The 24,524-nt window shown below is 42.0% G+C and overlaps 11 protein-coding genes and 1 pseudogene across 12 annotated transcripts; 4 read left to right on the plus strand and 8 right to left on the minus strand.

Annotated features, from left to right (window-relative positions):
- Positions 1–521: 521 nt before the first annotated feature.
- LOC110177295 (uncharacterized) lies at positions 522–3,068 on the minus strand. Its single transcript, XM_020943957.2, is given in 6 exon segments — positions 522–1,085; positions 1,153–1,497; positions 1,551–2,101; positions 2,103–2,387; positions 2,461–2,796; positions 2,870–3,068. Coding segments are annotated over 6 exon segments (1,800 nt in total). The 5' UTR covers positions 2,915–3,068; the 3' UTR covers positions 522–847.
- Positions 3,047–4,795, minus strand: LOC110177298 (uncharacterized; annotated as a pseudogene). The gene is made up of 4 exons (XR_015273550.1): positions 4,646–4,795; positions 3,736–4,556; positions 3,499–3,670; positions 3,047–3,179 (listed from the first exon to the last, which is right to left on the minus strand). The product of XR_015273550.1 is annotated as an uncharacterized LOC110177298 (transcript).
- A 98-nt stretch (positions 4,796–4,893) lies between these two features.
- LOC110177453 (uncharacterized) lies at positions 4,894–6,331 on the minus strand. The gene is made up of 3 exons (XM_086841182.1): positions 6,111–6,331; positions 5,196–6,058; positions 4,894–5,140 (listed from the first exon to the last, which is right to left on the minus strand). Exons 1-3 carry the CDS (start codon positions 6,219–6,221, stop codon positions 4,951–4,953), a joined length of 1,164 nt encoding a protein of 387 aa, XP_086697308.1. The 5' UTR covers positions 6,222–6,331; the 3' UTR covers positions 4,894–4,950.
- Positions 6,251–7,621, minus strand: Nnk (Nicknack). Its single transcript, XM_020943958.2, has 4 exons — positions 7,508–7,621; positions 6,814–7,451; positions 6,635–6,757; positions 6,251–6,550 (listed from the first exon to the last, which is right to left on the minus strand). Exons 1-4 carry the CDS (start codon positions 7,619–7,621, stop codon positions 6,439–6,441), a joined length of 987 nt encoding a protein of 328 aa, XP_020799617.2. The 3' UTR covers positions 6,251–6,438.
- A 27-nt stretch (positions 7,622–7,648) lies between these two features.
- Positions 7,649–9,313, minus strand: LOC110177299 (uncharacterized). Its single transcript, XM_086841184.1, has 3 exons — positions 8,483–9,313; positions 8,302–8,415; positions 7,649–8,243 (listed from the first exon to the last, which is right to left on the minus strand). Exons 1-3 carry the CDS (start codon positions 8,956–8,958, stop codon positions 8,147–8,149), a joined length of 687 nt encoding a protein of 228 aa, XP_086697310.1. The 5' UTR covers positions 8,959–9,313; the 3' UTR covers positions 7,649–8,146.
- A 163-nt stretch (positions 9,314–9,476) lies between these two features.
- On the minus strand, positions 9,477–11,201 carry Odj (Oddjob). Its single transcript, XM_020944134.2, has 4 exons — positions 10,979–11,201; positions 10,265–10,926; positions 10,078–10,197; positions 9,477–10,018 (listed from the first exon to the last, which is right to left on the minus strand). Exons 1-4 carry the CDS (start codon positions 11,093–11,095, stop codon positions 9,679–9,681), a joined length of 1,239 nt encoding a protein of 412 aa, XP_020799793.2. The 5' UTR covers positions 11,096–11,201; the 3' UTR covers positions 9,477–9,678.
- A 225-nt stretch (positions 11,202–11,426) lies between these two features.
- Positions 11,427–12,821, plus strand: LOC110177419 (uncharacterized). The gene is made up of 3 exons (XM_020944137.2): positions 11,427–11,703; positions 11,759–12,585; positions 12,656–12,821. The coding sequence occupies exons 1-3, from the start codon at positions 11,575–11,577 to the stop codon at positions 12,762–12,764; spliced, it is 1,065 nt and encodes a 354-aa protein (XP_020799796.2). The 5' UTR covers positions 11,427–11,574; the 3' UTR covers positions 12,765–12,821.
- An 8-nt stretch (positions 12,822–12,829) lies between these two features.
- LOC110177418 (zinc finger protein 711) lies at positions 12,830–14,623 on the plus strand. Its single transcript, XM_020944136.2, has 5 exons — positions 12,830–13,053; positions 13,116–13,636; positions 13,708–14,115; positions 14,171–14,287; positions 14,429–14,623. The coding sequence occupies exons 1-5, from the start codon at positions 12,937–12,939 to the stop codon at positions 14,553–14,555; spliced, it is 1,290 nt and encodes a 429-aa protein (XP_020799795.2). The 5' UTR covers positions 12,830–12,936; the 3' UTR covers positions 14,556–14,623.
- LOC110177421 (antigen 5 like allergen Cul n 1-like) lies at positions 14,565–15,512 on the minus strand. The gene is made up of 2 exons (XM_020944139.2): positions 15,371–15,512; positions 14,565–15,319 (listed from the first exon to the last, which is right to left on the minus strand). The coding sequence occupies exons 1-2, from the start codon at positions 15,476–15,478 to the stop codon at positions 14,648–14,650; spliced, it is 780 nt and encodes a 259-aa protein (XP_020799798.1). The 5' UTR covers positions 15,479–15,512; the 3' UTR covers positions 14,565–14,647.
- On the plus strand, positions 15,510–16,668 carry LOC110177420 (antigen 5 like allergen Cul n 1-like). Its single transcript, XM_020944138.2, has 2 exons — positions 15,510–15,853; positions 15,927–16,668. Exons 1-2 carry the CDS (start codon positions 15,734–15,736, stop codon positions 16,596–16,598), a joined length of 792 nt encoding a protein of 263 aa, XP_020799797.2. The 5' UTR covers positions 15,510–15,733; the 3' UTR covers positions 16,599–16,668.
- A 74-nt stretch (positions 16,669–16,742) lies between these two features.
- On the minus strand, positions 16,743–18,302 carry LOC110177422 (HIG1 domain family member 1C). Its single transcript, XM_020944140.2, has 3 exons — positions 18,085–18,302; positions 17,395–17,584; positions 16,743–17,144 (listed from the first exon to the last, which is right to left on the minus strand). The coding sequence occupies exons 1-3, from the start codon at positions 18,176–18,178 to the stop codon at positions 17,123–17,125; spliced, it is 306 nt and encodes a 101-aa protein (XP_020799799.2). The 5' UTR covers positions 18,179–18,302; the 3' UTR covers positions 16,743–17,122.
- A 43-nt stretch (positions 18,303–18,345) lies between these two features.
- On the plus strand, positions 18,346–21,202 carry LOC110177416 (dihydrolipoyllysine-residue succinyltransferase component of 2-oxoglutarate dehydrogenase complex, mitochondrial). Its single transcript, XM_020944133.2, has 7 exons — positions 18,346–18,599; positions 18,873–18,976; positions 19,032–19,133; positions 19,236–19,790; positions 20,066–20,210; positions 20,420–20,725; positions 20,794–21,202. The coding sequence occupies exons 1-7, from the start codon at positions 18,525–18,527 to the stop codon at positions 20,926–20,928; spliced, it is 1,422 nt and encodes a 473-aa protein (XP_020799792.2). The 5' UTR covers positions 18,346–18,524; the 3' UTR covers positions 20,929–21,202.
- The last annotated feature ends 3,322 nt before the right edge of the window (positions 21,203–24,524 follow it).

A 24,524-nucleotide genomic window follows, 5' to 3' on the forward strand; every position in this document is an offset into this window, starting at 1 on the left:
TTGTTGGTAATACAAATAATAAATGATTTATACTAGTAAAAATAACTAATTCAATTATTATATTAACATAATTCATAATAATAATAGTCATCAATCAATATAATATATATACGATATATATTTCTTAAAAACATAGAGAAAATCGATAGTGAAAAGAACATATTTATTGCCAGCACTATCTAGGGCCGTTCTTTTACGCGGTGATTTAAAATGTTCAATTAATTGTGTATTCTTGTGTATCTCTTTAAATATAGTAATAGTAAAAAAAAACAAATTCAATTATTATATTAACATAATTCATAATAATAATAGTCATCAATCAATATAATATATATACGATATATATTTCATAAAAATATGGAGAAAATCGATAGTGAAAAGAACATATTTATTGCCAGCACTATCTAGGGTCGTTCTTTTACGCGGTAATTTAAAATGTTCAATTTATTGTGTATTCTAAATATTATTAAAAAGGTTTGAAGAAAATAAATTTCATGCTGTACTTATAGAACATTATCAAATTCAGTTCGATATTCTTTATTGTGGACAAATATGTCTACAACAGTTTTAAGTACGTATATTTTTACTTAAGTACATTAATATTTAAATGAGATTGCATATATGACAATTCGTTCAGCTCTTCTTGAGTATTTGGCACATCCCTATTGTGCGTTAAGTCTTTTACATTTAAGTGTTATTCCATTTGAGATTCAAAATTTTATGAATTAATTATTCCTATGACTTTCAGTTTTACTCTTCATGAGTTTTTAGCTAGCTCGTGCTATTGAGATTACAAAAATTCAGGATCTGCTCGTGTAATACATTTGTATATAAACATGTAAGTGATTTAGCAGCTTAAAAATTCAGCGAGCGAAAGCTGAAGTCCATCGATTTCCTCTTCCTGAGTTAGGAACACGTTATTTTTTGAAAAATCGGTGTTAAAGTCGAATATATCTGTAAATGCACTCGGAAATTCTTCGATTTCCTCTATTTGAGTGGTCAAAACTTTGTTTTTGTGCGCGTCGCTCTTGTTGTGTTTGTCTAAACTGCGTCTAAATCTATAGTATATGTCGCAGATCTCGCACCTGACAGAAAGAAACAAGAGACATAAATAAAATGTTAACCAAACCATGGTCTTAGTTAAGGACTTACCAAAATGGTCGATCTCCTGTGTGTACAACCTGATGTTCCTTGAGCTGGCAGCGCAGAAGGAAACCCTTGAGACAGATCTCACAATGAAACGGCAACTTATCGTGGGTCATTTCATGGCGCCTAAGGGCAGCTGGTCCCGCAAAGCCTTTAGCACAGACCTTACACTTAAGGGGCCTCTCGCCGGTATGGGAGTTCATATGCCAAGCCAGTGTGCGCTTCGAAGAGTAAGTCTTTGCACACAGTTTGCATTGGTGCCGACCGTCGTTTGTCTCCTCCTTCAGGGCTTTCAGCTGCCTTTGTTCCGAGCGATTCATGCTGATGCGTGGTCCTACCCCATGTACTTCCCTGTAAATAGGACATTAGCCTTCATATTGAATTTGTGATGGTTCCTTACTTACCTCTCGTGCTTTTGCCGACAAGTTGCATTGGTGAAAGACTCGCTGCAGTGATTACAAGACCACGGCTTCTCCCCCCTATGCCGCACTCGAAGATGCATATTTCGCAGATAGGAATTGTAGAATTTCTTTGGGCACTCCGGGCAAACAAAGTTCTTGGTTTGGTTGTGGCGGAGTAGGTGCATCTGAAGCTGGTCCGGCATGCGGAACGAATGGCCGCATTTGTCGCAGACATAACTGAACGGTTTTGCCAAATGTTTTAAGCGTCGAAGGTTCTTTTGCTCCTCTAGGGTCTTCTTGGGTTTCTTTCGCTTCGGCACTGCCAGCGAATACTTTGGCTTACCCCCCTGCTCAGAGGGCTTTGTTTCCTCCTCGCGTTTGCATTCAGTTAGCACAACCTTATATACTTCGGCCCCGATATCTATCTTGCCAATTTCCTCTTTGGTTTTACATTTGGTAATGCTGGCAATTTCACGGCAAACATGCTCCCTTTCCCTCGAAGTCTGCTTTCCTGTTTCTTTAACTGGAAGGATGCCCTCTTCTGGTAAGGTCCTTGTCCTTGGGTAGTAGGAAATCGTCTTCGTTATCGGAGCCAAATTCAAGATCGGATAATCCCGTTCCTGAAGCCTTGTGTATATATTGAGATGATTCCTCGTAGAGTACATTTTCCAGCTCTATTTCGTCACAGATTTCAAACCCTTGCCCTGTGTCCTTCTGTATGATTTGGTTATATTCTACATTGGCTTGTATGCAATTATTACGAAATTCGATGGCTTTTTTAAGAGTTTCCTGGCAACATTCACATATATGATGGGCTAATCCTTCCACTCCTGTTTGTATCTAGAATAAGTTTGTTAAGAAAAAGAATAACGATATTGAAGTCGGATAAATGAAACTAGCCTTAGAGACCTACCCATACGCCTGTGACGACCTTTATGTGATGAAGAAGCTCAATGTTGCGCTTATCGTAGAGATCCTTGACAGTGTCGTCCAGCATCAAGTATTGGGAACAAGTGCGGCATTTGCATTCTTCATCAAACCATTCATCTTCGAGTATTTCTTCATCAACAGCACTTTCCCAGTTGGTGGAAATTTCAAAGGATGCATTGTTTTCCGTGAATATGGCACCAGTCTCCTCTGCCTCCGTTAGGAGCAGCTCCACCAGCTTCTTGTTGACCTGCCTCTGGGAGCCCTCTCTTGGTGACATTTCGACAACGCCTTTGTCTTGGAATAACTCGTTTTCGTTTTCCTTTAAAAACGAAGAAGAAGCGATATACGTGAGTGAAATATTAATTGTATGCTGAGAAGTTTGCGAGACACACCCTCTTTGAATCACCACTATCAGCTGCTTTGGTCGTACTCCGCATCTTTCGAAAGTTCGGCTCAGGCAACTTCCAACTTCGTCCGACTTATCTCGTTTTTCCGGAGGAATGTTTGAGAGCAGTCGGAAAAGAGGCAGCGTTTTCCACAGCAGCAGCAGCGCACTGCGCATCCATTGCCGGCAAATTTTTAGCAAAACAGAGCCAGCCCGGTTGCCAGGGCTGCAAAACGTTAAAGTAGGGGTTGCAATCAGGACGGCAGGCACTTCTTGTGTTTATGCAAGATCGAATTCATGAATTTAAAACGCGAATTCTAAAAAGAAATAAACATAACATTTATACGAGAACAAACAAATCACGTCGCAAAACACAAAACATTGGGGGAACATTAAAAAAAAACTTTAAATTAACCTAAATCATTTGTGATTTAAAAGATTGTATTTGATGTAATGATTTTAATTTTATATGTTATTCTTGAATTAGTATGTGTTGTTAAACACGTATTTAAAAATTAATGTATTCCATAATATAACCACATAAAGTAGATATATCAAGACTTATTACCAATTTCAAGGCTTCAAATCTTTAACAACCACAATTTCTGTATATATGTTATATATATAGATTCTTACAGAAAATAAAATTATTTAAATGGTTTACTTATCCGATTACATTGCATCGTCCTGATCGCCTACTTTTTTCTGCTCCTGTTCACATTTCTGTTCCTCTGCCCTTTTTATGTGCCGCTTCGAGCGAAAATGAGTTCGCAAGCTGCTCTTCCGATTAATTAATTAGAGGTCACAGCTAAGATGGATAGGAAATAAGATAAGGTTAATAGTAAACAGCCCGCATGGGTGATTCAAACTCACTGAAATGCTTGTTCACCGGTGTACACCACGGCGTGGAACCTTAGGGCGATCTTGTCCTTAAAGGCCTTCTTACAAATGGCGCACGGCCGATGGACGGGGCTTTCCTTGTGTCCACGTTCGTGTCGCAATCTCTTGATGCAGTTGTCAAACCGCTGGCCACAGTATTTGCATGTATAAGGCAGTTCTCCACGGTGTTTGATTCGAACGTGCAGTTTAAAAAGGTGAAGTGTGAATTCCTTGCGACCGCACTCCTCGCACTCTAATTGCTTCAAGCCTGTATGACGCGTGAGGTGAACATTAAAGTTGCCTTTCTCACTAAAGGATTTCCCGCACTGGTCACAAAAGTAAAGACCCTCCTCCTCTTTGCATGAATCCTTTTCGCCCTTGCCCATTTCCACCTAGTCGCTTCTTTTTGCGATTTCTTTTCGGGCAGCCGTATAACCACGGATTCACTTTGTCCTTTGGGTGGTCTGCCTCTTTTTTTTTTGTGTTTTAGTAGATAACTCAGTAACGCCATCGAGTTGCTGATTGCTAGAATCCCTGAGCTCAACTTCTGATTGAAGGGATTGGTCCTCCACCTTGATAGTTTCTTCGTTAATTAAAGGATCCAAGACCTCAGTTTAAGTCTTTTTTGTTGTATTATAATTAATGTCGTCCTCTTCCTTACTACCCTCCAACTCCGTCTCCTTGTCCGCAGTGTCAAGTTCCTGGAACCATACTTTGTTCGTTCTTATGCAGAGCTGCCGAAAAGCAATGGCTGACTTAAGGTCCAGCTGGCAGGACATACAGATACGAGTGGGTGCGCCCGGGTTGTCAGTTAACTACATAGAAACCAACAAGGAATACAAATTATTTAGGACTTCCAAAGTCATGTTCACAAACTTGCCATAATCCCAGTCAGTTTCAGCACGTCAAACAGAATGTCAGTACCGTCCTTGTCTTGAATACTGAGACTCCTGGCAGCAGGTTCGACACATCGTAGACATTTTGCTAGTCCGGCTCTTATTTTATCGTCAAACAAAATTGCTCCATTTACTATGTGTTTCAGTGTCCATAACATAACATAAACAGAGGTGTTCTTCTGTTTACAATTATCTGCCGCTTCGTGGCGAATTGCACATGCAACAGCCCGACCGCGTGTCCATGGAAATGCCAAAATTTTAACCATTGCAATTGATAATTTATTTTTCATATTTTATGAATGAAAAATTATATCTAAACTAATTTTATGTTATTTACGGAAAAGTTTCCACGTCCACGAAGGCTAGAGGTATTTGATACTGTTTGTAAATCTTCGTCCTTATTTTTTTTCTGCTGCTCCTCGGCATTTTTTTTATGTCGTTTCGAACGGAGATGAGTTTTCAAGCTTGTCATCCTACCAAAGTGCGTCTGGCAAAGCTCACAGCTGGGGAAGAAATTAAAATTAGTCTAAATAGTTAAACATTTGAATCTAAACTTACTGGAATGGGTGTTCACCAGTGTGCACCACGGCGTGATTTTGTAAAGTTTTCTTTTCCTGAAATCCTTTATCACAAATGGGACACTTGTATTGCCGGGGTCGGGGGTTATGATTACGCTCGTGTCGCAACCTAAGGTTGCAGTTGCCGAACCGCTGGCCACAGTACTTGCACACATAAGGCAGCTCCCCGCGGTGCTTGATCCGCACATGCAGATTGAGAAGGTGTGGTGTAAGTTCCTTGCGGCCGCATTCCTCGCACTCGAACTGCTTCAATCCCGTGTGACGCTGGAGGTGGACATTAAAGTTGCCCCGTTCGCTGAAGTATTTTCCGCACTGGTCACAGAAGTACAGGCCCTCCTTTTTTGCCTGAATCCTCTTTGCCCTTGCCCATTTATTCCTAATCCCTTTCTTTTCAGATGCATCCCTTTTGATCATTTTGGCTGGTCTGCCTCGCTTTTTTTGTGTTGCCGGTGGTGGTGTTATTTCTTCAGGTTCCTGGTCATTAGAACCGCCAGGCTCACTGTCTGAATGTAGGGATTCGTTCTCTGTCTTGATAGTTTCCTCACTTATCAAGGGATCCAAGATCTCAGCAGGCATGGCGTCCTTTGTATCTAAAGGATATATTTCATCTGTTGTATTCGAAGTTATGTCATCCTTTTTCTTCGTTTCCTGTACGGAAACCCTTGATGGTATTTCTCCTTCTGCCTCCTTGCTTGCAGACTCTAATTCCTCATTATTATTCTTCTGCTCCTCGAACCACAAGTTGTTCGTCCTGATGCATCGATCCCGAAAGGCAATGGCTTCCTTCAGGTCCAGCAGGCAGGAAACACAGATTTGCGGGGGCACGCCCTTCTCGTTAGTTAACTAAAATCCAAAATGAATACTATTATTTAAGACTTCAAGTTTAAAAACTAACCAAAATCCCCGTCAGTTGCAGTAGGTTGTACAGAATGTCTTTAGCTTCCTTGTCAAAGAGGTTCCTTGAATACTCGGCCCCCAAGCCACAGGTACGGCACAGAGTAGGCATTTTGCTTGCGACACTTCCGTAAACCAAAATTGATTTAATTATTTTATTAATTTGTTTTGTTACTTCAGTGCCCAAACATAAACAAAGATTTTTTTCTGTTTACAATAATCTTCCGCTTCGTGGCGAATGGCACCTGCGTGTCCATGGAAATGGTCACGCGTTCCCTTGAGAATGGTCAAAATTTGAAATGAAGGTTACAAATTATTTGAGCCTTATTTTATTCTAGGTTCCTTTCAGACTTTTTCCCAACGTTCTTTTTGTGCAGCTTTGATCGGTAATGGGTTTTTAGGTTAAAATTACGAGTGAAGGACACATTACATATTTCGCAGCTGAAAATATAATAGATAAGCAAGATAAGCATTAAAAATATTATAAATCAAAAACTGTTATTTCTTGTAATTAACCTTACTTACGGAAAGTTACGCTCACCGGAGTGCACAACCTCGTGCTTTTTCAATTGGGATTTGACCTCAAATCTCAAGTTGCAGAATGCGCACTTGTACCTTTTGTTTGTCACCTTAAGCTCGTGCATCCGACTAAGTGAAACAAATGTTATTATTGAATTCGCGAAATAAGAAAAATAGTAAATTACCTTTGGTGGCGGCTCCTCTGGGTGCTGTCCACGAATCTCTTGTCGCAGTATTTGCAGGCGAAAGGCTTCTCTCCGCGATGCTTGACACGTATGTGGATGTTCAAGAGATACATGTTGAATTCTCTTTTCCCACAGTCCGGACACTCAAAGGGCTTAATGCCCGTGTGGCGGACCAGATGCAGATGAAGGTTGGCTCTGTCGTTGAACTCCCTGCCGCACTGATCACAGAAATATATCTTTGTGGCCCTGCTCTTTTTTTGTACATTTTTTTGTGTGCTTTCCTGGGGGATTAGTTGAGTTCCATGAGATGTGTTGCGGGTGGCTTCCGTATTTGTGGGATTCTGTAAGTGAGTATTGTAATATTCCGCTTCATCCTCTTCAATTATCTCCTTTATCTGCCTAATTATCTCGGTCTCCACATCATCATCAATATTCTTTATTTTTAAAGCCAATTTCGCCGTGCTAATGGGCGTATCATTAAAATCCTCTTGATCCTGATTCTCTGATCCGGAATCCAGGGTATCAAGAATGAGGCGTTGGTTTGTGGCAACGCAAAGCTCCCGAAAATGTATGGCTTCCCTCAAGCTGCCCAGGCAAGAAAAGCATATTTTCTTCGGAAAATCCAGTTGGTCAATAAGCTGCAATGAAGTTGTATTATTTAAACCAGTTTAAAGTGTATTTGAAAAATACTTACCTGAAGGCCTGTTACCAGAGCGATTTGTTTGATGATTACATCGTTTCCTTCAAAGATATCTATTGTACTATTGCTACATGTCTCCTGACCACAGGTCCGACACTGTGACGACATTTCAGAAGATCAGTAAGACACTAAATCTTGAATGTTTCTGAAACACTTTCACTTTTTAATTCCATTATGATGGCCATTTGGTAGTGAAAGGTTGATTAGATGTCTACATACCATGGTGACTGCCCAATTTGAGCAATTGGCGCACAATTTTAAATTTTGTAAACAAAAATATTTATATCTAAGGCTTATTAGTTCATTGATTATAACCGCTTACAAATATTGAGCATAGAGGACAGATTATGAAGTGTTGGCGAGAACATTCAGATGAATGTTACAGAACGTTGGGCATAATAAATTGTTATTAACTATGTATAAACAAGTAATGTAATGTAATATGAACTAGTTTTAGAAAACAATATCAAAATGATTAACAAACGAAAACGAAATTCATCCGATTTAACCAAAAGGCTTCTAACATAATATACAACGTAGTGAGATCCGGGAGATAGTAAGGCAATCCAGTGCCTCAACAAACCATCTCACTGTATTGTTTAAATCAATTCAATTAATCGTCATCATTAGTGATCAAGCCCTGTTGCTGACTTTCTTGTAGTGACTTTGCGTGTTGTAGTGACTTTTTAAATCAGATCGTCGAGGAAAGCTCATGTTGCATACTTCACATCTAAAATTAAATGGAAGGGTATTATATTATTTTGAAATATTTATCACAACTTATTCACCGAAAAGGTTTTTGGCCAGTGTGACGGTACTTATGCTTGTTCAAGTCGGTCCTTGTATTGAACCTTACGCTGCATAAGTTGCACTCGTAGCTCCAGTCTCGAATATGTTGAGTCCTGCCGAAATACCAACGGATACATAGAAAAAGGGATAACCATAAGCATTGCTTCAATGTCAAATTACCGCTGGTGATAACTGCGTGATGTGCTAGTAAAGAATTTCCTCTCACAGAACTTGCAGGCATATGGCGTTTCGCCCAAGTGTCGGACCCGCACGTGTACCTTCAACAGGTATTGGTTTACAAACCGCTGGTCACAGCTTGTGCAGGCAAAATCCTTGACGCCTTCGTGGCGCATTTTGTGCATCTTCAGATTGTGGGTGGTTTTAAACAATGCACCACACTTATCGCAAAGTAGGGACTCCTTATGCCTTTGAACCGGTGCAATGTTCTCAGCTTCCTTACGTAGTGTACACATATTATTGAAATCCTGAATTAAAACCGGTGCTTGGTTAGGCAGGGGAATCAGTTTGCCAATTTCAACAAACTTTCCCTGGGCGACCCTCGAACTAGAGTTGGCAACTATGTTTTCTGCTGCCTCAAGGAAATTTTCTGCAAGGGGGTCCATATTTTTTGGTGCTGCTGACATGGGAGTTTTCATTGACAATTCTCCGAATCGGAATAGATGGGTTTTCGCTTCCCCTTTTCTATAAAACGAGCTTTTTCAAGCAGATCTTATTGTTGGCAAAGGTCTGCTTCTTTTGCCTTATTGTCTAACTGTAAATGGAGTAAATGGGACATGTAATATTCATACATACATATATATGTACGTGTTTTTAGCAGTACACCAATAATAATCCAATAATGTCTATTATATTCACGAGTACTCCATGGTTCCTTACATAAAATAATGGGCTGAAAATGCAGAAACTTACCTTCAAAAAAACATCGCGGCGACTTACAACAAATTTAACCGAAATATTGTGCCAGTGTGACCGTTGCTTGAGCGCCAAAAATTACCAATTTTTTAACAACCAGATCGTAAAAATAAATATGTAAAAAAATTAAATTAAATATCTATAAAATGGAAAAGTTGTTTAAATGTTTTCCCAAACCCAGACGAATTTAAAAAATTTCCAGGGCTAAATCAGAACTAGTTCTTAGCGAAATTAACACATGTTTTTCATTAGATAAATAATAATAATACATTATTCATTTATTTAATCATTTGCTTTGAAACTGGTGTCCGGATTGGTATAACTTAAAAGAAGATTTTTCGACACACAAATAATGGTTCCACACACCTTGGAACTGTTTGAACTGAACCAATACACCTATATATCAAGCTTTCCTGGTACTTCTGTTTCCGTTTTAAGAGCCGCTAATCGTTCAGTTCCTCCAAATAAGCTGCTTCATAGTCGGCATCCTCGTAAGGCTCCTCCTCCTCAAGAATCTGGCCATTTTCGTCGTCGTCAGCATTAACGAAATCGTCGGTATACTGATCTTCAGTATACTGGTCGTCGTTAATTGCTTCAAAGAGGTCATCCAAATCTTCCTGGTTTAAGTCTTCTGGATCCCCCTGGCTTTCGTCCAGATCGGTCATGTTCCCCTCGTCACCCGGATTCTCCGCTAGCCGATTCATGCGCTTGCGATGGTACTTGGTGGCGAAGTGCCGATGCAGAAACGAGGCCTCCTTGAACTCTTTGTTGCAGGTTTCGCAACTGGAATAAGACAAGACTTCTATATAAAATTATTTTATATTTATGGAGGTAAACCTTACTAGTGCACATCGGGTTGGTTACTCTTGTGCCCGTCCTGATGTTTGATCCGGCTCTTTTCGCTGTTAAAGCGTTTATCGCAGATTTTGCACTTAAAGGCGAGTTCGTTGGGATGCACTTGTCTAAGAAATTTGTAGAAAAAAATGCAATTATGGGAACAGGGCTCGGTTACTGAGAGGCTTTCCTTACCGCTCATGCCGACAGCGGGCGGGACTGTTGTTGAATCCCATTCCGCAGTACTTGCACACATAAGGCTTTTCGCCCTTGTGGTGCACCCGAATGTGCAGCCTGAGCAGCGGCTGAGTGTAGAACTTTCGTCCGCATTCGTCACAAACGTGTTTCTTCTCAAAGTGCCGCAGCTTGTGGTCCTTCATGTTGCTCATATCGGCAAAAGCCCAGCCGCACTGATCACACACATATTTCTTGTCCTTGGGATAAACTTTGGGGCGATAACGTTTTTTACGGACGCCCCTGTCAGTTGTCTCTGACGTAGCCGGTTTCCGACGCTCCGGCACGTGAAGGCGCTTGATCCTAACGCGCGGCGATTGGCTGTTGGGCATCCGTGTCTCCTGTTTTATTTTTTTGGACACCGGCGCGGACACCATAAGTGATGCGAATTCATCCTTATCTTCAGAGGTAAAGGAATTTTCGTAGTCATCTTCATCAAGTTCACGTTTCAGCTCGTTCTTGATACCCGAATCGCTGCCAGCCAAGTCGTCATTCGATCTGTTGGGGTTCCGGTGCAGATACTCGTGCGCCTGCAAACATCGCTGCCGGAAGGCAACGGCATGGCTTAGATCCAGCAGGCAGCAAGAACATATGTGCTTGGGTAGCGGCTCCTCCAATACTATCTAAAAGTTAACTATTTGAGTCAAGTTATTACACATAAGAAAGGGACGCCACCTCTAAACCAGTGATTTGTTGGATTGCCGTTAAAATCCGGTGGTTGCGCTTCTCAAAGAGGTTCTTCGGATGCGGGGTGAAGATCTTCTCGCAACATATGCGACACTCGCTGGACATGGTTCCGGGTATATTTAAAATTTTATTATTTTGAACAAGTTTTATTATTATCTGCCGGGCAGTGTGACTGTGAAACTGTGTGACCAAACGATTAGGTCGCTGAAATGCCGCTTTTCGCGATTTCCGTCAAACTAGCGTCGATGAATTAGCGTCGAAATGGAACGGTGGGAAAATGGTACATGGAGGGGATTTTTTAGCATTTAGACACTATTTTATTCGAATTAGTGCCTTAATTTCGAAATAAATTAAAAATTTAAGATCCTCCCCATGTTCCATTTTTCCACCGTTCTATTTCGACGCTAGTTTGATGGACATCTTTTCGCGAAATTCGAATTGTATTTCCGAGGCCAGTGTGTACACACTGGACGGCGTTGCATCAACAACAACAAGATCAGCTGGCATTTTGTCTCTTCTTCTTCCGAATCAATTCTCAATTAAATACAAACATATTTAATGCATTTAGATTTTGTTTACTAATAATGTTTAAGATGCGTTCGCTTTGCCGCACTTGTGGCATAAAAATAGACAATAAATCAGGCTGTACCAAGCTCTTTCAAAAGTCAAACTACCAATTAATAAGACTGATTGAGGACATTACCGACATGTTTGTAAGTAACACGAATTAAAATTGTTATTATACATTAAAAAGTTTAATTTTTTTAGCTGGAGTCAGATAAGTCCATGCCGGATCATATTTGCCATGAATGTAAAGAGGAGCTAAACAAAATGTTGACTTTTCGCTCAACGTTCTTGAACGTCCATCAGTCCTTTTTGGCCACCAAAAAGAAGCACTTGCAATGGATGGAAAATTCTAATAAAATGGGAGCTAAAGGCTGTAAAGATGATGAAGAATTCATCGAGTATACAGATGACATGGAAGAATCCCAACCACATGGTGATAGTCTTCTCTTCGAAGACCACATTGATCAAGGTAAACAGGATGAAGAGAATGAAGACGAGCACACCGAGAAGAAGGAGGCGGCGATAGAGGAGGAACAGGACCAGAAGTATGCAGATGAGGACCAGATAAACACGTTGGCGAATCCAGAGTTCCTGGAGGAGGACGAGGGCCAAAACATGGAAGAGGTTAGTCAGAGCAACAAGATCACAGCCCGCAAGGCTAAACAAGCGAAGCGTAACGCAAAGACCTGGGTCTGTGAGCAGTGCGGTGGCGTGTTCAAGTGTTCCACCTATCTAAAACTACATATGCTGCGCCACACCGGCCAGAAATCGTTTGCGTGCGACGTCTGTCAGGCTAGATATTACACGGAAAACGAGATGCGTCGCCACCGGATTCTGCACACCGATGCCCGGCCCTACGCCTGCCGCTTCTGCGATAAGACCTTCCGCGGCTGCAGCAGCAAAGTGGTCCACGAGCGTACGCACACCAATGAGCGACCATTCCAGTGCCAGTACTGCGAAATGGCCTTTACCTCAACGTCAACTCGTCAGCGACATGAGTTGCTGCACACGAATAACCGAAAATATCAGTAAGTAATGATTTATTCATTCTTACAGCAGGGATGTTGTATCATGTCATTAAACTTGGTTCTTTTGCAGCTGTGAGACCTGTCAACATTGGTTTTTGCGCGCGACGCATCTGACTCTACACCAGAACACAAAACTGCACAAAAAGAGGGTCGCGAGTGCTCCTACTCGCTGTGTATAAAAATCCAATTTTAAATATAAGCGCGTTGTCAACGCTGCCACGTGAATGGCTTGTCCACTTTGAATGACTTTTGTGTTTGGGGGTTGTTTTGAGTGAATGTCGCGTCTCTTCTTCTTTTCCAAACAAATCAACTTTCCGTGTTTGATCGATTTTGCTCTTTAAATTTGAAGGAATGGGGGACATTTGCAGGACCTGTTCGCAAGAAGCAGATCCTGCAACAGCCAATAATCTTTTCGATCCCTCGAGTGCATCGCTTCTTGTTCAAATAGAGGACTTGACCCATATAATGGTGAGTATCAAATCCACATGATATAAAAGTAAGGAAGGATATTTACAAAGGCCAGCTTTTAGCTGCAGAACGATGATAATTTACCGAAATGGATATGCCAAAACTGTCTGCTTGATCTGAAGATAGCCACCGACTTTCGCAGAGTTTGCATTGAGGCTCAAGAACTGCTACAACTCCAGGGAGACCGGGCCAAGGCTGAAGAGAATGGGGAGGGCCAATGGATCGATGGTGCTCTGTCGGACGGAATACTCAGCCCGCCGGAAGATGTGATAAACTTTGTGCCGGAGGTCCAAGATGACCTTGCCGAGATATCTAAAAAGCCACAAGAGTCCGAGTACCTGACGCCTTCGTTAGTTCTGGATGAATACGCCACTATAGATTGTTCAGCTGAAACTCAGTTTTCGGATGAGACTCTTGAGGAAATAAATGTCGAATCAACATACAACGACTCCAATGAGATCGAAACAATTTATAGTCCCGACTCTACGAATTACACCTGCAGCAATTGTGGACTCGGATTTGATGATGCGGAAGAGCTAAGGACCCACAAGTACCAGCTGCATGACGTATCAACCGATACCAAGTATTTATTTTTATTCATACTAGCTAATTTCAACTACTATGGAAAAGCTTATAAACAATATTCCATTTTAGATTCGTTTGCGACCATTGCGAGGAGGGCTTCCGCACGGCAGCAGAACTGGCCAAGCACTGCAATCTTCTAAAGCATCCTTGCATCCATGAGTGCGTAAAGTGCACGGCTAAATTCCATAGCAAGATCCTGCTGGACACGCACAGCGAAGTATGCCAACTGTCCACGATAGGCAACAAAGTGTGTCATATTTGCGGCAAGAGGCTGTCTTCCGCCTTCGTTTTGAAGACTCACCTTTTGCGGCATTCGGGTAAACGTCCCCACAAGTGCTCGCAATGTGACGCCGCTTTTACCGTCGCCGCCGAACTAAAAACGCACATGAATACTCATTCGTCCGAGCGTTCATTTGTGTGCCGTTACAACTGCGGTAAATCTTTTCGCTTCAGCAGTGCTCGCTCTTCGCACGAGAGGTAAATAATACTCACGAGTAATCCCATCTTTAGCTAATTTTTTTCTCCTGCACAGAATCCACATGGATGATAGCAAACGTATTTACTACTGCGAGTATTGTCCCAAGTCTTTTGTGACGCCAAGCGCATGCCGGGCACATCAGAAGCAGCACAGCTCGGACGGCGATCACAGGTAATTATATGAAGCTCCATTTATTTTCCCAATTTGCATGTAAAAGGATTATACAAAAATCTAATTTATATGCAAATATAACAAATCTAAACATGCAGTCTGAAGATGATGCAACTCCTCCACCCCGTTTCTCCCTTTCAGATGTGACACTTGCCACATTAGTTTCCGGCAAAGAAAGCATTACCAAAACCATCTAAAGTCCAATACCCACAAGGTCCTAGAGGCGCGTGCCGCAGCTGCCACGCTACATCCATATTTCCCACATTAACATTCCATCTTCAATTAGAATTCTAATTCCTGTCTGCATTTAAATAATAAATAATGTACCTAGCAAAATGACGCGTGCAATCAATCTTACACTTAGAAAATCGTGTCATTGATGACCTTATCATTGTCGTAGATTTCCTTGGCGTAGCACAGGTTGGGGTAGTCATAGGCGGCTCCATATCTGTTCTTGCATCCGGAAGTCGACCTCTCGCCTGGTTTATACACAGGCTGACCCACAATATTGGAGGTGGCGAAGTTGCAGGTGAAAACAAAGTGGTTGTAGTAATCCTTAGCGAAGCGCACTGCGGCACATCCCACATGGGTATTCTTCTCAGCCACCGTAATGGTGAACTTGGCCACGTTTTTGTTGGGCAAATCTTCGGGAAAGTTGGCCAGGATATCGGGAGAGGCATTGGAGCGCTCTGCAAACCAATTTTCGATCTGCTCCTTCATGATCTCCGCATCTGTGTACTCCGACTCTGCTCCACTGTAGCTGAATATGGCGTTGTTCTGGCCAGCATATGCGAATCGCTCGGTGCTGCGGCACTTGTCCGGCAAGGACTGGCAGTTCTTAACGTTGAGTAGAGCCAAATAAGCGAGCTCCTCGCACCAGGACATTTTGGCCATACGAACAGCTTTGGGTAAGCCCTCTATTTCACCTCCAGCCACTTTGTTTCGTAGTTCGTTGAAGAGCGCAAGGATCAATTTGTGATGGGGTTCGATCTTGACCACACGAGAATTGTTTGGACAGTTTGGACCGAAATACTGGGAGGGAAATACGGTAAGATTACACATGTATAATATATTACATCTTACTCCTTTGTTATTGCAGGCAATGTGCTTGTCCCGGCACGTGGGCAAAGCACAGTAGTCCACTCCGAGGGTGAATCCCACCACGACACTGAGCAGTAAAAGAGATTTCATGTTGTTTCAATGTTTGGCGCTAACTGGTGACTTTTAACTGGAGCTTAGACCGCTGCTCAGTCTCTATTTAAAGAGAAACTTTACATTTTTAGTGCTTTCGTATCGCAGCTGGATTGTGACTCCTAATATTTTCACAGCTGAGTTCCATTGAACATGTGGAACAATGAATTCCAGTTCCCCAAGGGGCATATAAAAGAAGGCTCCGCCACTATGATTTCTCAGACCCAACTGTAGAGTCAAGTGGAAAGCACCAACATGTTTGTTATAAAAGCAATCAAAGTGATCCTGCTGGCAGTGGTTTCCATTACCACTGCAGTGGACTATTGCGCTCTACCCACCTGTCTGGATAAGCACATCGCCTGCAATAATAAAGGAGTAAGAAAAGATACTGCAATATCCCTCGCATTAATATTATTATCCAAAAATTACCTTTAAATTCCTCTAACAGAACTTTAGCGAAAACTGCCCTAAGGATTCTCGTATAGTCAAGATCGAACCCCATCACAAGCTGATCCTTACCCTTTTTAACGAGCTCCGGAACAAAGTGGCTGGAGGTCAAATAGAGGGCTTACCCAAAGCTATTCGTATGGCCAAAATGTCCTGGTGCGAGGAGCTCTCCTATTTGGCTCTTCTCAACGTGAAGACTTGCGAGTCCTTGCCGGACAAGTGCCGCAGCACCGAGCGATTCGCCTATGCTGGTCAGAACAATGCCATATTCAGCTACAGTGGAGCGGAGTCGGAGTACACAGATGCGGAGATCGTGAAGGAGCAGATCGAAAATTGGTTCGCAGAGCGCTCCAATGCCTCTCCCGATATCCTGGCCAACTTTCCCGAAGATTTGCCCAACAAAAACGTGGCCAAGTTTACCATTGCTGTGGCTGAGAAGAACACCCATGTGGGATGTGCCGCAGTGCGCTTCTCTAAGGATTTCTACAACCACTTTGTGCTAACCTGCAACTTTGCTACCTCCAACATTGTGGGTCAGCCCGTGTACAACCCAGGCGAGAAGTCGACTTCCGGATGCAAGAATCGCTATGGCGCCGCCTTCGACTATCCCAATCTGTGCTACGCCAAGGAAATTTATGACAATGAGAAGGTTATTAACGGTACCGTTGTCTAAATCCCAAAGGGTAATACACACTTAATTATTGTAGCTGAGAAGGCAATAAATAGCTAAAAGAGCAAAGATATTTATAAACTTTACAATTCTTGCCGAGGGGGTTTCCCGTCTTCACAAGCACAAAAAAAAAATGAGAGGTTCATCTTTCGTTTTAGCCTACTATTTTTTATTTAATTATATTATATGTTGTGAGAGGTATTCATTCATCTTGTCGTCTGTCCTCGACAGCTTTAGCTTGGATGTCCAACTTGTACAATTAAAACAAACATTATCACAATCTTACGCAGGTATACAAAACATTATCTAGTTCTCATGGCTTGGACACTTTGAAATACTTGTTTAGAGTCCAGCCCTCTTCCGGTGGTCTTCACCCTCTCTCGATCGGTGCGAACTTTTTGATATTTCTTTGGTGAAATACATAAATAGAGATATATTTTGCTTACATTAAAGTGGGCCAGCCGATTTTATCCCAGTGTATCTTTCTTGAGGGGACTTTCGAAGAGGGATGACTTACAATCATGAGTTTAGTTAGTCAATGACTTGGTACTAAAATGAAACAAAAATCAGGTAAGGGTGAGTAACAAATAACAAAAGGGTTTCGAAATAAATAAATTAAATAATTATTCAACGCTTGTTGTGATTTGCAAAAGCAATTCTAAAATTAAATTGGGCTTAGATAAATAAATTAATATTCGAATAGGGATTGTGTTCGAGGCATCTTGTGTGGGAACGGCTTACGAGTGACATCATCTAAAACTACACATAGTATTAACTAAGTAGGAACTCTGGTCCTTACTTCTCCTTGGGCGCCTTGTCAAAGAGGTACTCCTTGGCCATACTGTAGGCCAATCCAACGGTCAAGCAGCCTACGACAGTTCCTTGGGCGGCCACACGCAGCTGCATCAGGAATACGCTGGTGCTCATCGTTCCGCGGTGCTTGTACTTGTAGGCTCCAATTAGTCCGGCGGCCACGAATCCAGCAATGCCTGGAAAAAAAGTAGAATCCAAGATCAGTCATTTTGTCACAGTTTCTTCGGATTTTTGTTGCTACGGGAAAGTTTGCGTCTGCTGATAAAAGCCAGACGATGTCGCACGAAATCCCAACAGTGCTGAACGGGGGAAATGCAGCTTAAAAATCCATTGATAAGGATTGTTATATATAGAAGCATATCTTTAACGGAGAAATGTTAGCTTCAGCTGTGAATTATTACATAGCACGACAACCGAAAGATGCAATTGTGGCACCGGAAATCAGTTACATCATTCGTTTTCCAGGTGTATCTCGAAACTTTGCCATTATGTCACCGCGTTTCGTATACGGATGCGAACTGTCGTTGACCTCGGCGAGCAAGCTTCATGGTCAAGGTCAAGATAGACCGCATCCTCACGCATCGCACTTTTTGGCAGGCCTGCAGCCAAAAGTTTCCATGTGACGTCACGGCGGCACACACAACTTTTCCGTGTGTGTGGCACTCGCGAATCTTACCCACTAGCATGAACGGGCTGTCCTTGGCCTTCCTGGCCAATTTGTTGTCCTGGGCGGCATCGTCGTCGCTCTCGAATAAGGATTTGGAGCTCATTTTAAACGCAGGTGGAAAATGTTTCACGGGCTTTTTAGTTTTGCTGCTTTTCAATATACCGATTACCGATACATATATATCGATATCGCTGCAGCTTTTCAATATACCGATTACCGATACACATATATCGATATCGCCCATAAAGCTACACGCGCGCTTATCGGAACATCGATAACAATCGATGGAAAATCATCTGTCATGACATAAGATTTGGTGTTTTTTTTTAAACGAGAAAAAAAAAACGAGGAATAAGGCTGCCTTAGCCGCAAATTTTAATTAAATTGACAAGTGCTACCGCAATACACACACACACTCCAGCACACACTCGCCCAGCAGAGACGCAGCCATGACGGGAATTATTTCAATCGTAACGAGGCGGCTGCCCCAGACTTTGGGGATGCGAGCCCTTCGTGGTCAGGAGGTAAATGGGTGTGTGGGACGCAGGGGGGATGGACCAGGTGTGTGTGTGTGCCAGGTGTACGTTCCGTATTCCGAAAATATGCACCGTATCCATTCACTTTCGCTGCCCGCCAGGCACTGTGCGATTATGTAATTGTATGTGTGTATGCGTGCGCCGCTGAAAAATAGTGAAATTTATTGTTTTCGGCCGACGAGCCTCTCATGACGCCCACCGCACGTGATCTGCCGCCCGTCTCCTAGTTGTGCAATCACTGATTTTCGTTCTATCCCCCAGTTGAAGCGCTGCATCCGCCAGTATTCCCGGCTCGTCGTCTGTGCCGCCCAGCAGCAAGCTCTTCTCCGTAATGATGCCACCCTCCGCTGCCAAGATGCCTCCAGGTGAGCTCGGATTCAGTCATTGCCAATATCTTCCCACTGACGTTTTTTTTTTCAGGGTTCTCGCCTGGCAGGGTATCCACACCACCTCAAGCATGTGGTCAGAGCAAACGGTGAATGTGCCTCCCTTCGCCGACTCCATCGCCGAGGGTGATATCAAGTAAGTGTGAGGGCGCCTGGTCGATGACTCAGGCTCAGCAACAGGTTCCGGACCTGTTATTTCTCCATTCCCAAGCTAATTCGTGTTCCTCTTCCCCTGCAGGTTTACGTGCAAGGTAGGCGACTCGTTTGCGGCTGACGCGGCGGTCATGGAAATCGAGACCGACAAGACAACGGTGCCAGTGCCCGCTCCCTTTGCCGGTTCCGTGACTGAAATCCTGGTCAAGGATGGCGACACCGTCAAGCCCGGCCAGGCTCTGTTCAAGATGAAGCCGGGTGCGGCCCCCGCCAAGGCTGCTGCCCCCGCGGCGGCTGCTCCGGCGCCAGCTGCTCCGGCAGCAGCGGCACCGAAACCAGCACCCGCTGCTGCGGCACCGAAAGCGGCACCAGCTCCCGCTGCCGCGGCGCCCAAGGCTCCTCCACCACCGCCGCCGAAGGCAGCTCCTCGTGCGGCTCCTGCTGCACCACCAGCGGCTACCCTCAAGCCAGCCGTGGCCCAGGTTAAGGTGCCGCCCGCAGACGGATCCCGCCAGATCCTGGGCACCCGTTCCGAGCAGCGCGTCAAGATGAACCGTATGCGACTAAAGATCGCTGCTCGTCTGAAGGATGCCCAGAACACGTGTGCCATGCTCACCACATTCAATGAGATCGACATGAGGTAAGTGAATCGTAAAGATATTTCATTATTTGTGGAGAAATTAACTGAGATACAGTGAACTTACAAGCATCTAACCATTGAAATATGCCAAAATTTAAAGCATTTCATAAACTGATCGTGATAAGATAATATTAATCAGGTTTTCCACTTATAAACTATGAACCCAAACATAAACAATCCAATTCAAACTACGATTTAATTTATTTTTATGTTTAAAAAGGAAAATTAAAAGTCCGATATCCATATTTTATAATGCCTCATCTCTTCATTTCCAGCTACGCCATGAACTTCCGGAAACAACATCTGGACGAGTTCATCAAGAAGTACGGCATCAAGATGGGCTTCATGTCCATCTTTTCGAAGGCCAGTGCCTATGCGCTGCAGGATCAGCCCGTGGTGAACGCCGTCATCGATGGCCAGGTAATACGCCCACACTGCACCCCACCCACAGCTGTTCTCTTATCGCCCCGTGACGTACTTTGATAAGGCTATGTTGTTTAAATTTCCTTATCAGCGCACAATTTCTTTTTTTTATGATACCCCTTTGTTTATGCAATTTCCCGTGGCGATATGACGAAATGTGGAATATTTTGTGTTGCCAAGCGTTAATAATAGATTTGCTTTTTCAGGACATTGTCTACCGTGATTATGTGGATATCTCTGTGGCTGTGGCCACACCCCGTGGCCTTGTTGTGCCCGTCATCCGCAACGTGGAGGGCATGAATTATGCCGACATTGAGATTGCACTTGCCGGTCTGGCTGACAAGGCGAAACGGGATGCTATTACCGTGGAGGATATGGACGGTGGTACTTTTACCATCAGCAACGGTGGAGTTTTCGGCTCCCTGATGGGCACACCGATCATCAATCCGCCACAGAGCGCCATTCTCGGAATGCACGGCATCTTTGAGCGGCCAATTGCTGTTAAGGGAGAGGTGAGCCTTAAGGGACTTCAACTCCTTAATTGTTTTATTAATGTCTTGTTTTTACTTGGGAAATCCAGGTTAAGATTCGTCCCATGATGTACATTGCCCTGACATACGACCATCGCATCATCGATGGACGCGAGGCTGTCCTGTTCCTGAGAAAAATCAAGGCTGCTGTCGAGAATCCATCGATCATTGTTGCCGGCTTGTAAAGTGAAATGTCTTAATCCGCGTCTACGGCCTTCAGTTGATATTAGCATTCTCTCAATCTGAAACTATCATTTGGTTATTTATTATTGTCTTTTCAAAATCGTCACAAATAGAAGAAAAAAAGAAAAGCATCGACTCGCAAAACCGAAATTAGTCCAAATATTGCGAACGTGTTTTTCTCGAAAACATTTACTGTGCACTGAACATTTAATGTTAACATAAACGCTGAAATGCAATATCGTAATAAAGCGACGACGAATATCGACCAACCTCAAAGTTACTCTTAATGTCTAAATCAGCACTACGGGAAGTGTGAGTTATTCTTGTATTAGTCTTATTAATTTATTTACATGTATTAGTGGTGTATGCAAAGCTGGTTAGTGAAGTATCTAATCTTATCTCCAACAATTTCTATGTTAATTTAATATGTAAACAGTCTTAACTGTTACTCAGTCAGGTGCTCTTTTTTAATTGCTTCGGAAGTCGTTTTGGGACAAAGCATTCCGGCACCATTTATCATTTTTATAAAAATATTTTTTCTTTGCATACATCTTTGCATAACATCTTTAATCGAGATGATTTTCAAAATCATTTACATTTTAGATTATATATTTATCAAAGATATATCTGTGCGCCAATAAAAATCGTGATTTACCTAACATATTCAAATAAGCCGCTGAAAACTTAAAAAATACATTTTGAAAATTTTCATTAATTAAAAAACAGGTGCAAACTATCAGAATTTTGATTTTGACTCCTACTCTTTATTAAGGTGGTTGTAGAAATTATTTATTTTAGAATACATCTCCCAAAGTTATAAGTTAGGATTATTTCTGGTTTATGAAAGTATTTATATTCCATATTGGGTATATCTAATAGGTTAATGGTATCTATTTGTTTTGTAAAAGTGAGCATTCGTTTTATACAGTAATGGTACAATATTTTATGGACAATATTTTTATTAATTTAAATTTCAGATATATCTTTATTTGGGTACATTTAGTAGGATTGGAAGACATTTTGATTAATTCAAATCGGTACTAGATGTCAACCGACGAAAGCTATGAAAAAGTATATAAACTTAATTTTAGTTTACCAAAAGAAATACTTTTATAAAATCCTGGGAGTTCTTTGGAGTGAAGATTGAAAAATCCGAAATATAAGTTTTTGAAAAGGAAATTGGCACCCTTGCTAGCTTCCATTGCCGATTCGATGTTAAAGCTTAGGGGTGAAATGTATAATATCTACTCTTTCATAAATAAATACACCTAAATATATTATTCTGATGACAGATTGGTTGCCCCTTCTGACGTGTCCTGGAATAAATATATGTATATAAATGAAAAACGTATTGATTTGTTTTGTTATTAGAGCAAATTGGCTTGTACAATTTTATTGATTTTTGTTTGATATGATATTCAAACTATTTCTAATGTTGTTTACAATATTTTTGAGTTTTTGAGGTTGTGTGTTGTAGAATTAAATATTTTAAATTACAAATGAACTAAATGTGATTTGGAACAAGGATGTACTAAATAATAATTTTGCTTATTTGAATTTGATTTTACAATTACTTATGGTGAATGTTTTTTTGTTTTTTCATAGATCTATCAAAGATTGATTAACACAGTTTTTGATTTTTTGTAGTTTGTTTTTCTTACAATTTTTGTTTTTTCCTGGTGTATAAGTTTACGTTTTTTGGGTATCACATGTGTCGAAATAAATTATAAATGAATCTGGCGAAGATAATGATAGTAGGGAGATTATCGAAATAAAGTATATAAAATGAGACATTTGTGGATGTAAGTGAATGTATACATATTAAATCACATAAAAAATGCGGCAATCGTTTCGTCTAAAATTTTGGCAATTGCATAATTTCCAAGAATTGACATTTTAGACAAAAGGATTGGCATTATCTACATTTGCTTGGTTTTTGGCCCTTTTGTGTACTTTCTTTTTTTGCGTTTTTGTGCAATTTCTCGTATTAATTTTAGCTTAACTAAGGGGATACAGAGTGTAGTTACGTTGTACAATTCGCGCTTAATCGTAGTTCCTGAGTTTGGTGCTTTTTTTTCTTTTTGGGTCAAAAAAGAGGCCTAAGCTTTGTGCTACAAAACGATGTTCGTGTTTTTGATCTGCCCGATGGGGGAATTTCCATTGTCTAGGGGTGAAAGGGTGAGGGGACTGGGACGGGTGGGCGGTGTCAGTTGGTCCTGCACTTGAGTGCAACACTCTTAGTTCTAAGCAATTACACTAGGTATCCCCCAACCTTGTGTCCGAAACGTTTTTTTCTCGTTTTTTCCTCACTGTTCTGGCTATAGAATTATCTGTGCGAGGATACTCTCGCTCCTGTCCCTTTCTCTCTCTCTATCTATCTATCTATCTATCTATCAATCTATATGAATCTATCTGTCTCTATCTTTGCGTAGATCTTGGTCGGGAAATATAGGGTTTCGATTTTAAATGGCTTTCAATAGAACTATTGTACAAGATTCCATTTGCTACTCTTCGTGGGTGCTTCTAGCGCTGTCTCAATGATTTTGCAAATTTCCAAATTGCCCGAAACTATACGTGTTTTCTTTCTTTTTTTTTTTTTTGGATTTCCTATTAGCCAAAGGTGGAAGATGCTGCTCTCTGGTAATGGTCTGTGTGTAAATAAAATTCATAACTAAATTTCTGGGCCGGATTTGTTGGTAAGGGGTTTGAGCTTTCTAACTGCTTCTTCGTCGTTTGGAAAATGTTCATAGTTGAATTTGCTTTTTTTGGGCTTCGGCTCGGGTGTTTTTACGGTTTTGCTAGTACAAGTCGGAAATGTGTAATTTCATAAGACGGTTTTTGCATTTTCTTGTTTGCCAAGTCCCTCTGGGTGGTGTGTGTGTCGTCGTCGTCGTTGTCATCATCGTCATAGTGGAGTCGGCTGCCACTTGGCTGGGCAACTTTTGCCATGAATTTATAAATCAAAACGTTCTGCTGTCTAGTGGCCATTGACTGAGTGCCTCCTGCCTGGGAAGGGGGCTCGGATTGGGTGTCTCTCTCTGTTGGCAATGTGCGGAGTGTCTGTAGTGGTGTTCTTGGTCCTGGTTCTGGCCCTCATGCCAGCCATATTTTATTTATTGATGGCAATTATGCCTCGACCTCGGCTATTGCCAGTAGTTTATATAAATTTGAAGTTTTGTTTGATGTGCTTTCAACTGCACGAGCCTGATGCTGATGCTGATGCTGGATGATGATGGTTCGAACTTTTGCCAAAGAAACCGAGTCTGACCACAATTTGAAAGGTCCTGGAACGAAGCGAGCTGGGGCTCTGGAGCTGACTTTGGTCCTGGAGGATTGTGGGGGAGTTTTTGGAGGCCATGCGTGTGACACTCGTCTCGAATATTACTTAAAGTTTTGATTTTGATTCGGATTCTGCTGGTGCAGCGCAGCCTTCATTTTGTTTGTGAATTTGATTTTGATTATAATTTTGATTTCGAACTACGGATTTGGGTTAAGTTGTTGTAGCTTTCTGTCTTCGACTTTTGTAAATTTTTCTTTTTTTTTTGTGCGGCGGCCTTCGGGCGAAAGTAATGAGCTTGAGGGTTCGGTCTCGGTCTCG

This window comes from Drosophila serrata, unplaced genomic scaffold (genome assembly GCF_035046125.1).
Source record: "Drosophila serrata isolate PLE 108 unplaced genomic scaffold, ASM3504612v1 contig_110, whole genome shotgun sequence".
Taxonomy (NCBI): Eukaryota; Metazoa; Arthropoda; class Insecta; order Diptera; family Drosophilidae; genus Drosophila; species Drosophila serrata.